Here is a 12,035-nt window from a genome sequence, read left to right as displayed (position 1 = left end):
CCTCCACTCTCTCCTTCTCTCCGTCTTCACTCTCTCCTTCTCTCCTTCACTCTCTCCTTCTCTCGTTCTCTCACCTTCTCTCCTTCTCTCTCTCCCTTCTCTCCTTCCTCTCTTCCTCCCTCCTCTCTCCCCTTCTCTCTTCTCTCTCCCCTTCTCTCCGTCTTCACTCTCTCCTTCTCTCCTTCACTATCCTTCTCTCCTTCACTCTCCCCTTCTCTCCTCTCTCCCCTTCTCTCCGTCTTCACTCTCTCCTTCTCTCCTTCACTCTCCCCTTCTCTCCGTCTTCACTCTCTCCTTCTCTCCATCTTCACTCTCCCCTTCTCTCCTTCACTCTCCCCTTCTCTCCTTCTCTCTCCCCTTCTCTCCGTCTCACTCTCCCCTTCTCTCCTTCTCTCTCCCCTTCTCTCCGGCTTCACTCCCTCCTTCTCTCCGTCTTCACTCTCTCCTTCTCTCCGTCTTCTCTCTCCCCTTCTCTCCTTCACTCTCCCCTTCTCTCCTTCACTCTCCCCTTCTCTCCGTCTTCACTCTCTCCTTCTCTCCATCTTCACTCTCCTCTTCTCTTCTTCACTCTCCCCTTCTCTCCTTCTCTCTCCCCTTCTTTCTGTCTTCTCTCTCTCCTTCTCTCCGTCTTCACTCTCTCCTTCTCTCCTTCACTCTCCTTCTCTCCTTCACTCTCTCCTTCTCTCCTTCACTCTCCCCCTCTCTCCTTCACTCTCCCTTCTCTCCTTCACTCTCCCCTTTTCTTTCCCTTCACTCTCCCCTTCTCTCCGTCTTCACTCTCTCCTTCTCTCCATCTTCACTCTCCTCTTCTCTTCTTCACTCTCTCCGTCTCTCCTTCACTCTCTCCTTTTCTCCTTCACTCTCCCCCTCTCTCTTTCACTCTCCCTTTCTCTCCTTCACTCTCCCCTTCTCTCCTTCACTCTCCCCTTCTCTCCGTCTTCTCTCTCTCCTTCTCTCTGTCTTCTCTCTCTCCTTCTCTCCGTCTTCACTCTCTCCTTTTCTCCCTCACTCTCCCATTCTCTCCTTCACTCTCCCATTCTCTCTCCCCTTCTCTCCGTCTTCTCTCTCTCCTTCTCTCCGTCTTCACTCTCTCCTTCTCTCCTTCACTCTCTCCTTCTCTCCTTCACTCTCTCCTTCTCTCCTTCACTCTCCCCCTCTCTCCTTCACTCTCCCCTTCTCTCCTTCACTCTCCCCTTCTCTCCTTCACTCTCCCCTTCTCTCCGTCTTCTCTCTCTCCTTCTCTCCGTCTTCACTCTCTCCTTCTCTCCTTCACTCTCCCATTCTCCTTCACTCTCTCCTTCTCTCCTTCACTCTCCCCTCTCTCCTTCACTCTTGACTTCTCTCCTTCACTCTCTCCTTCTCTCCTTCACTCTCCCCTTCTCTCTGTCTTCACTCTCTCCTTCTCTCCGTCTTCACTCCTTCTCTCCTTCACTCTCCCCTTCTCTCCTTCACTCTCCCCTTCTCTCCTCTCTCCCCTTCTCTCCGTCTTCACTCTCTCTCTTCTCTCCTTCACTCTCCCCTTCTCTCCGTCTTCACTCTCTCCTTCTCTCCATCTTCACTCTCCCCTTCTCTCCTTCACTCTCCCCTTCTCTCCTTCTGTCTCCCCTTCTCTCCGTCTTCACTCTCTCCTTCTCTCCATCTTCACTCTCATCTACTCTTCTTCACTCTCCCCTTCTCTCCTTCTCTCTCCCCTTCTCTCCGTCTTCACTCTCTCCTTCTCTCCATCTTCACTCTCTCCTTCTCTCCTTCACTCTCCCCTTCTCTCCTTCACTCTCCCCTTCTCACCTTCACTCTCCTCTTCTCTCCGTCTTCACTCTCCTTCTCTCCGTCTTCACTCTCTCCTTCTCTCCATCTTCACGCTCCCCTTCTCTCCTTCACTCTCCCCTTCTCTCCTTCTCTCTCCCTTTCTCTCCGTCTTCACTCTCTCCTTCTCTCCGTCTTCTCTCTCTCCTTCACTCTCTCCTTCTCTCCGTCTTCACTCTCTCCTTCTCTCCTTCTCTCCTTCACTCTCTCCTTCTCTCTCCCCTTCTCTCCTTCTCTCTCCCCTTCTCTCCTTCACTCTCTCCTTCCCTCCTCTCTCCCCTTCTCTCCTTCTCTCTCCCCCTTCTCTCCGTCTTCACTCTCTCCTTCTCTCCTTCACTATCCTTCTCTCCTTCACTCTCCCCTTCTCTCCGTCTTCTCTCTTCCCTTCTCTCTCGTCCCCCCTCCCTCCGTCCTCTCCCCTTCTCTCCTCCCTCTCCCCTTCTCTCCCTCCTCACTCTCCCCCCTCCCTCCGTTCTCCCTCTCCCCCTCCCTGTCTGTTCTCCCTGTCTGTTCTCCCTCTCCCCTTTTTTTCACTCCCCCCTCTCCCCCAATCTGTTTTAGTGATGTTGGGTGAGGGATAAATATTGGCCAGAGCACTGGAGAGATCTCTAATGCAAATGCAAAATACTGCGGATGCCGGAAATCTGACACAGGAACAAATTGATGCAAACACTCAGCAGGTCAGGCAGCAGCTGTGGAGAGAGAAACAGAGTTAATGTTTCAGGTCTGTGACCTTAACTCTATTTCTCTCCCCACAGATGCTGCTGAGTATTTCCAGCATACAGGGGAGAACTTCACTGCCCTTCTTCCAACAGTGGCTGTGGGACGTTTTTTTGTGTCGATCTGACAGGGCAGATGGAGCCTCGATTTAACGTCTCATCAGCGAGTACTGCCCCTCCGACAGTGCAGCACTCCCTCAGTACTGCCCCTCCGACAGTGCGGCACTCCCTCAGTACTGCCCCTCCCACAGTGCGGCACTCCCTCAGTACTACCCCTCCGACAGTGCGGCACTCCCTCAGTACTGCCCCTCCGACAGTGCGGCAGTCCCTCGGTACTGCCCCTCCGACAGTGCAGCACTCCCTCAGTACTGCCCCTCCGACAGTGCAGCACTCCCTCAGTACTGCCCCTCCGACAGTGCGGCACTCCCTCAGTACTGCCCCTCTGACAGTGCGGCAGTCCCTCGGTACTGCCCCTCCGACAGTGCAGCACTCCCTCAGTACTGCCCCTCCGACAGTGCAGCACTCCCTCGGTACTGCCCCTCCGACAGTGCAGCACTCCCTCAGTACTGCCCCTCCGACAGTGCGGCAGTCCCTCAGTACTGCCCCTCCGACAGTGCAGCACTCCCTCAGTACTGCCCCTCCGACAGTGCGGCGCTCCCTCAGTACTGCCCCTCCGACAGTGCAGCACTCCCTCAGTACTGCCCCTCCGACAGTGCGGCGCTCCCTCAGTACTGCCCCTCCGACAGTGCGGCGCTCCCTCAGTACTGCCCCTCCGACAGTGCAGCACTCCCTCAGTACTGCCCCTCCGACAGTGCGGGACTCCCTCAGTACTGCCCCTCCGACAGTGCGGGACTCCCTCAGTACTGCCCCTCCGACAGTGCAGCACTCCCTCAGTACTATCACTGGGATGTGTCAGCCTGGATTATGTGCTCAAGTCTCTGGAGCGGGAATCGAACCCACGACTTTGTAACTAAGACGAGGGTCGTACCCACTGAGTCACGGCTGACACTGAGATGAGCAATCGTTGGTGGGCTCTTCCATGCTTGGGGAGAAGTGTGGGGCGAACCAAAGGCATGCCCAATCCTCTCCTCACCGGATAGCGACACGCACACTCTCACGCGCCCACTCGCGCACGCTCACACACACACGTGACACCACTCTGTGGGGGCCAGTGTTCCCGAAAACTGTTTTTTGGGTGCCGCCCATCTGCGGTGTGAAGAAAGGTTGAGCAGGTTGGGCCGACACTCATTGGGAGTTTAGAAGAATGGGAGGTTTTAGAATAAGGGGCCGCCCATTTAAAACTGAGATGAGGAGGAATTTCTTCTCTCAGAGGGTTGTAAATCTGTGGAATTCTCTGCCCCAGAGAGCTGTGGAGGCTGGGTCAGTGAATATATTTAAGGCGGACATAGACAGATGTTTGAGCGATAAGGGAGTGAAGGGTTATGGGGAGCGGGCGGGGAAGTGGACCCGAGTCCATGATCGGATCAGCCATGGTCGTATTAAATGGCGGAGCAGGCTCGAGGGGCCGAATGGCCCACTCCTGCTCCTATTCCTTATGTTGTTCCTGATTAAAAGTCAGTGAGCTGGCTGGGGGTGGGGGGAAGCTGAGGAGGGCCGCAAAGCTTAACAAAAGGCCCGGTGGGACTCTCGATCCCGGCCAGGCGTGCGGGGAATCTGGGAGAGATGCGGAGTGCTGGAAGGTAACACTTTATTTCCCTGTGTTTTGTCCCCCCGCTCTCGGAAGATCTTCGCCCCGGTGATCCAGTTGTCGTCGCAGTCCGGGAGCTACGCGTCGTGCCAGCTGTCGACGGAGGGGAGCGGGAGCCGTGACCGCCCGGCGAGCTGCGGCGAGGGCGGGGCGGGGGGGGCCCAGGGCTACGCGCCCTTCCAGCCAGCGGCCAGCGGCCTCTTCGCCGCCCACTCGCCCAAGCCCCGGCCCGAGCAGCACCAGGCAGCGATGACGGCGGCTGGCCGGGCAGCCAGCGCCCCGGCCCGGCGGGGGGACGTGCGCTTCACCGTGGCCGAGCCCGCCTCGCCCTTCGACCGCAAGCGCCGGAAGAACGAGGGGGCGGAGCCGACGGGGGGCCGCCCATACCCCGGCCAGTCGGTCATCGCGCCCCTGGCCCTCCAGCTGGCCCCCGAGGGGGGCGAGGGCGGGGCCGAGCGGGCGCCCGGCTCCGTCTCCGCCGGCCGCGGCCCCAAGCCCCCCGCCGGCACCGTGCTGGTCAGCCCCCAGGCCTCGGTCCCCGGCGGGGCTCTGGCCTGCCCCGCCCCCACCTCCGTCACCAACGTGTTGCGGCCCGTCACCAGCGCGCCCCTCCCCTCCACCCCCCACCGCCCCTACCCCGAGCTCTCGGCCCAGCCGCCGGGCAGCGGCGGGCGCCTGGCCTGCCCCTCCCTGGGCATCGGTGTGCTGTACGCCCCCCCGGGGCACGCCGAGAAGAAGCCCTCCCCTCAGCTGCTCAACTTCAGCCCCCTGACCAAGCCAGCCCAAGGGGCGGCGCTGATGACCAACCTGGTGATGAGCTCGCCGAGCTACAAGCCCCCTGCCCAAGCCTCCTCCTCCTCCTCCTCCTGCCCGCCCGGCCCCGGGCTGGTGCTGCCCCAGCAGTCCTCCCTCCAGTTCATCGCCCAGGCCCCGTCCGGCGGGCAGAACGGCGCCCTGCCCCTGGGCATCATCCAGCCCCAGCAGCTGAAGCCAAGCTCCATCACCCAGCTCCAGTACATCCTGCCCACCCTCCCGCAGCAGCTGCAGGTCTCGCCGGCCGCCGCCGCCGGCAAGGGCCTCGGCCCCTCTGCCCACCCGCCCCCCGGCACCGCCAGCATCCAGTTCGCCCTGCCGCCCCCCAACGGCAAGGTCATGGCCTCCACCCAGCAGGGCATCCCCATCATCCAGCCCACCTCCCTGCTCAACACCAGCGGCACGCAGAAAGGTAAGGAGGGCTGGCGGGAGAGCGATGGGGGGGGGGGGGAATATGGTGGGGAATGAATGAGGGGGTCAGGGGGAAATCAGGGGGAGCAGGGGAATGAGGGGGGAGGGGTTAAGGGGAATGAGGGGTGGGTGTTGAGGGAGAGTGGAGGGGGGTGTTGAGGGGGAGTGGGGGGGGTGTTGAGGGAGAGCGGGGGGATGCTGTTGAGGGAGAGTGGGGGGGGTGTTGAGGGGGAGTGGGGGGGGTGTTGAGGGGGAGTGGGGGGGGGTGGTGGGGGGGGGTGGGGGGGGTGTTGAGGGGGAGTGGGGGGGGTGTTGAGGGGGAGTGGGGGGGGGTGTTGAGGGGGAGTGGGGGGGGGTGTTGAGGGGGAGTGGGGGGGGTGTTGAGGGAGAGTGGGGGGGGTGTTGAGGGAGAGTGGGGGGGGTGTTGAGGGGGAGTGGGGGGGTGTTGAGGGGGAGTGGGGGGTGTTGAGGGAGAGTGGGAGGGTGTTGTGGGGGAGTGGGGGGTGTTGAGGGAGAGTGGGGGGGGGGTTGAGGGAGAGTGGGAGGGTGTTGTGAGGGAGTGGGGGGGGGTGTTGAGGGGGAGTGGGGGGTGTTGAGGGAGAGTGGGGGGGTGTTGAGGGGGAGTGGGGGGGTGTTGAGGGGGAGTCGGGTGGAGATTGGGTGGAGGGGGGGAGATTGGGTGGGGTGGGGGAGGGGGTGGAGATTGGGTGGGTTGGGGGGGGAGGGAGGGAGGGGGTAGTTAGGGTGGGGGTGAGGGAGGGGGGAGTTTGGGTGGGGGGAGGGGGGAGATTGGGTGGGGTGGGGGAGGGATGGAGATTGGATGGGGTGGGGGGGGAGGGAGGGGGAGTTTGGGTGGGGGGGAGGGAGGGGGGAGATTGGGTGGGGGGGAGGGAAGGGGGAGATTGGGTGGGGTGGGGGGGAGGGGGAGATTGGGTGGGGTGGGGGGGGAGGGGGGAGATTGGGTGGGGTGGGGGAGGTGTGGAGATTGGATGGGGTGGTGGGGGAGGGAGGGGGAGTTTGGGTGGGGGGGAGGGAGGGGGGAGATTGGGTGGGGTGGGGGGGGGAGGGGGGAGATTGGGTGGGGTGGGGGGGAGGGGGGAGATTGGGTGGGGTGGGGGGGAGGGGGGAGATTGGGTGGGGTGGTGGGGGAGGGAGGGGGAGTTTGGGTGGGGGGGGAGGGGGGAGTTTGGGTGGGGGGGAGGGAGGGGGGAGATTGGGTGGGGTGGGGGGAGGGGGGAGATTGGGTGGGGTGGTGGGGGGGAGGGGGAGTTTGGGTGGGGGGGAGGGAGGGGGGAGATTGGGTGGGGGGGGAGGAGGGGGGAGAGGGAGGGGGTAGATTGGGTGGGGGGAGAGGGAGGGGGGAGAGGGAGGGGGGAGATTGAGTGGTGTGGGGGGGGAGGGGGGAGTTTGGGTGGGGGGGGAGGGAGGGGGAGATTGGGTGGTGTGGGGGGGAAGGGGGGAGTTTGGGTGGGGGGGGAGGGAGGGGGGGAGATTGGGTGGGGGTGGGAGGGGCGATATTGGGTGGGGGGAGGGGGGAGATTGGGTGGGGGGGGAGGGAGGGGGAGATTAGGTGGGGGGGAGGGAGGGGGGAGATTGGGTGGGGGGGTGGGAGGGGCGATATTGGGTGGGGGGGAGGGAGGGGGGAGATTGGGTGGTGTGGGTGGGGGGGGGGAGGGGGGAGATTGGGTGGTGTGGGGGGGAGGGGAGAGTTTGGGTGGGGGGGGAGGGGGGAGATTGGGTGGGGGGGTGGGAGGGGCGATATTGGGTGGGGGGGAGGGAGGGGGGAGATTGGGTGGGGGGGAGGGAGGGGAGAGTTTGGGTGGGGGGGGAGGGGGGAGATTGGGTGGGGGGGAGGGAGCGGGGAGATTGGGTGGTGTGGGGGGGGAGGGGGGAGATTGGGTGGCGTGGGGGGGAGGGAGGGGGAGATTGGGTGGCGTGGGGGTGAATTAGTGGGGGATGTGATGGGGGATGGAAGCAGGGAGTTGCAGGGTGGAAGCTCCTTGGCTCACCTTTCTGCCTCTCTCTCTCTCCCTCTCTCTCTAGCTCAGTCCATGTCTCTGGTGCCTGCGCTCGCGCCCATCAACGCCACTCAGGCGGTCCAGTCCTCGGGCCTCCTGCCCGCAGCGGCCCAGGTGCAAGGGAAGATGCTGGTTGCCGTGCCGACGCCCCAGGTGACCATGCGCACCGCCACCTCCACCACCGCCGCCTGCCAGGTCCACATGGCCACTCCTCCCATCGCACTCCCGGTGCAGAACGGGGCCCAGCAGGCCAGTAAGGTGAGCAGTGAGTGGCTCCTCTACACTGTCCCATCAAACACTCCCAGGGCAGGTACAGGGGGTTAGATACAGAGTAAAGCTCCCTCTACACTGTCCCATCACACACTCCCAGGGCAGGTACAGGGGGTTAGATATAGAGTAAAGCTCCCTCTACACTGTCCCATCAAACACTCCCAGGGCAGGTACAGGGGGTTAGATATAGAGTAAAGCTCCCTCTACACTGTCCCATCATTAAGTGAGGAGTGGAGTAGGGGAGGAGAGAGGCACAGGGAGGGGGAGGGGAGAGACACTGGGGGGTGAGGGGGAGGGGAAAGACACTGGGGGGTGAGGGGGAGGGGAGTGACACTGGGAGGTGAGGAGGAGGGGAGAGACACTGGGTGGTGAGGTGGAGGGGCGAGACACTGGGAGGTGAGGGGGAGGGGAGAGACACTTGGGGGTGAGGGGGGCGAGAGACACTGGAGGGTGAGGGGGGGTGGAGAGACACTGGGGGGTGAGGGGAGGGGAGAGACACTGGGGGGTGAGGGGAGAGACACTGGGGGGTGATGGGAAAGACACTGTGAGGTGAGGGGAGAGATACTGGGGGGTGAGGGGAGAGACACTGGGTGGTGAGGGGAGAGACACTGGGGGTGAGGGGAGAGACACTGCGGGTGAGGGGAGAGACACTGGGGGGTGAGGGGCGAGACATTGGGGGGTGAGGGGAGAGACACTGGGGGGTGAGGGGAGAGACACTGGGGGGTAAGGGGAGAGACACTGGGGGGTGATGGGAAAGACACTGTGGGGTGAGGGGAGACACACTGGGGGGTGAGGGGAGAGACACTACGGGGTGAGGGGAGAGACACTGGGGGGTGAGGGGCGAGACATTGGGTGTGAGGGGAGAGACACTGGGGGGTGAGGGGAGAGACAATGGAGGGTGAGGGGAGAGACACTGGGGGGTGAGGGGAGGAGACACTGGGGGGTGAGTGGAGAGACACTGGGGGGTGAGGGGAAGACACTGGGGGGTGAGGGGAGAGACACTGGGAGGTGAGGGGAGAGACACTGGGGGATGAGGGGAGAGACACTGGGGGGTGAGGGGAGAGGAGAGACACTGGGGGGTGAGGGGAGAGACACTGGGGGGTGGGGGGGGAGAGACAATGGGGGGTGAGGGGAGAGACACTGGGGGGTGAGGGGGGTGGAGAGACACTGGGGGGTGAGGGGAGAGACACTGGGGGGTGAGGGGAGAGACAATGGGGAGTGAGGGGGAGACACTGGGGGGTGAGGGGGGGGGACACTGGGGGGTGAGGGGAGAGACACTGGGGGATGGGAGGGGGAGGGGAGAGACACTGGGGGGTGAGGGGGAGGGGAGAGACACTGGGGGATGAGGGGGAGGGGAGAGACACTGGGGGGTGAGGGGGAGGGGAGAGACACTGGGGGATGAGGGGGAGGGGAGAGACACTGGGGGGTGAGGGGGAGGGGAGAGACACTGGGCGGTGGGGGGGGAGAGACACTGGGGGGTGATGGGGAGGGGAGAGACAATGGGGGGTGAGGGGAGAGACACTGGGGGGTGAGGGGGAGGGGAGAGACACTGGGGGTTGAGGGGGAGGGGAGAGATACTGGTGGGTGAGGGGAGAGACACTGGGGGGTGAGGGGAGAGACACTGGGGGGTGAGGGGGAGGGGGAGAGACACTGGGGGGTGAGGGGGGGAGAGACACTGGGGGGTGAGGGGGAGGGGAGAGACACGTGAGGGGGAGGGGAGAGACACTGGGGGATGAGGGGGAGGCGAGAGACACTGGGGGGGTGAGGGGGAGAGACACTGGGGGGTGAGGGGGAGGGGAGAGACACTGGGGGGTGCGGGGGAGAGACACTGAGGGGTGAGGGTGGGGGAGAGACTGGGGGGTGAGGGGGAGGGGAGAGACACTGGGGGGTGAGAGGGGTAGGAGAGAGACACTGGGGGTGAGGGGAGAGACACTGGGGGGTGAGGGGGAGGGGAGAGACACTGGGGGGTGAGGGAGGAGACACTGGGGGGTGAGGGGGAGGGGAGAGACACTCGGGGGTGAGGGGAGGGGAGAGACACTGGGGGGTGAGGGAGGAGACACTGGGGGGTGAGGGGGAGGGGAGAGACACTGGGGGGTGAGGGGGAGGGGAGAGACACTGGTGGGGAGGGGAGAGACACTGGGGGGTGAGGGGGAGGGGAGAGACACTGGGGGCGTGAGGGGGAGGGGAGAGACACTGGGGGTGAGGGGGAGGGGAGTGACACTGGGGAATGGGAGGGGAGGAGAGAGACACTGGGGGGTGATGGGGAGGGAAGAGACACTGGGGGGTGAGGGGGGGAGAGACACTGGGGGATGGGAGGGGGAGGGGAGAGACACTGGGGGGTGAGGGGAGAGACACTGGGGGGTGAGAGGGGTAGGAGAGAGACACTGGGGGTGAGGGGGAGGGGAGAGACACTGGGGGGTGAGGGGAGAGACACTGGGGGGTGAGAGGGGTCGGAGAGAGACACTGGAGGGTGAGGGGGAGGGGAGAGACACTGGGGGGTGAGAGGGGGAGGGGAGAAAAACTGGGGGGTGAGAGGGGTAGGAGAGAGACACTGGAGGGTGAGGGGGAGGGGAGAGACACTGGGGGATGAGGGGGAGGCGAGAGACACTGGGGGGTGAGGGGGAGAGACACTGGGGGGTGAGGGGGAGGGGAGAGACACTGGGGGATGGGAGGGGGAGGGCAGAGACACTGGGGGGTGAGGGGGAGGGAAGAGACACTGGGGGGTGAGGGGGAGAGACACTGAGGGGTGAGGGTGGGGGAGAGACACTGGGGGTGAGGGGGAGGCGAGAGACACTGGGGGGTGAGGGGGAGAGACACTGGGGGGTGAACGGGAGGGGAGAGACACTGGGGGTGAGGGGGAGGCGAGAGACACTGGGGGGTGAGGGGAGAGACACTGGGGGGTGAGGGGGAGGGGAGAGACACGGTGGTGTGAGGGGGACGGGAGAGACACTGGGGGGTGAGGGGGAGAGACACTGAGGGGTGAGGGTGGGGGAGAGACACTGGGGGGTGAGGGGGAGGGGAGAGACACTGGGGGGTGAGGGGGAGAGACACTGAGGGGTGAGGGTGGGGGAGAGACACTGGGGGGTGAGGGGGAGGCGAGAGACACTGGGGGCTGAGGGGGAGAGACACTGGGGGGTGAACGGGAGGGGAGAGACACTGGGGGGTGAGGGGGAGGCGAGATACACTAGGGGGTGAGGGGAGAGACACTGGGGGGTGAGGGGAGAGACACTGGGGGGTGAGGGGGAGGGGAGAGACAAGGTGGTGTGAGGGGGACGGGAGAGACACTGGGGGGTGAGGGGGAGAGACACTGAGGGGTGAGGGTGGGGGAGAGACACTGGGGGTGAGGGGGAGAGACTGGGGGTGAGGGGGAGGGGAGAGACACTGGGGGGGTGAGAGGGGTAGGAGAGAGACACTGGGGGGTGAAGGGGAGGGGAGAGACACTGGGGGCTGAGGGGGAGGGGAGAGACACTGGGGATGAGGGGGAGGGGAGTGACATCGGGGGGATGGGAGGGGGAGGGGAGAGACACTGGGGGGTGAGGGGGAGGGGAGAGACACTGGGGGGTGAGGGGGAGGGGAGAGACACTGGGGGGGTGAGGGGGAGGGGAGAGACACTGGGGGTGAGGGGGAGGGGAGTGACACTGGGGGATGGGAGGGGGAGGGGAGAGACACTGGGGGGTGAGGGGGAGGGGAGAGACACTGGGGGATGAGGGGAGAGACACTGGGGGGTGAGGGGGAGGGGAGAGACACTGGGGGGTGAGGGGGACGGGAGAGACACTGGGGGGGTGAGGGGAGAGACACTGGTAGGTGAGGGGGAGGGGAGAGACACTGGGGGGTGAGGGGGAGGGGAGAGACACTGGGGGGTGAGGGGGAGGGGAGAGACACTGGGGGGTGAGGGGGAGGGGAGAGACACTGGGGGTGAGGGGGACGGGAGAGACACTGGGGGGGTGAGGGGAGAGACACTGGTAGGTGAGGGGGAGGGGAGAGACACTGGGGGGGGGGTGAGAGGGAGGGGAGAGACACTGGGGGGTGAGGGGGACGGGAGAGACACTGGGGGGGTGAGGGGAGAGACACTGGTAGGTGAGGGGGAGGGGAGAGACACTGGGGGGTGAGGGGGAGGGGAGAGACACTGGGGGGTGAGGGGGAGGGGAGAGACACTGGGGGGTGAGGGGGAGGGGAGAGACACTGGGGGGTGAGGGGGAGGGGAGAGACACTGGGGGTGAGGGGGAGGGGAGTGACACTGGGGGATGGGAGGGGGAGGGGAGAGACACTGGGGGGTGAGGGAGAGGGGAGAGA

At 64.5% G+C, this 12,035-nt stretch overlaps 1 protein-coding gene across 1 annotated transcript; it reads left to right on the top strand.

The window, feature by feature from the left end:
* Positions 1-4,266: 4,266 nt before the first annotated feature.
* Positions 4,267-7,730, top strand: LOC139250584 (protein capicua homolog; the record flags this gene model as incomplete). The annotated part of the gene is made up of 2 exons (XM_070872984.1): positions 4,267-5,455; positions 7,498-7,730. Coding segments are annotated over 2 exons (1,422 nt in total), but the record flags the coding sequence as incomplete, so codon positions are not given.
* Between the last annotated feature and the right edge of the window lie 4,305 nt (positions 7,731-12,035).

Source organism: Pristiophorus japonicus, unplaced genomic scaffold (genome assembly GCF_044704955.1).
Source record: "Pristiophorus japonicus isolate sPriJap1 unplaced genomic scaffold, sPriJap1.hap1 HAP1_SCAFFOLD_3943, whole genome shotgun sequence".
NCBI lineage: Eukaryota > Metazoa > Chordata > Chondrichthyes > Pristiophoridae > Pristiophorus > Pristiophorus japonicus.
This window is presented reverse-complemented; position numbering and strand designations above follow the sequence as displayed.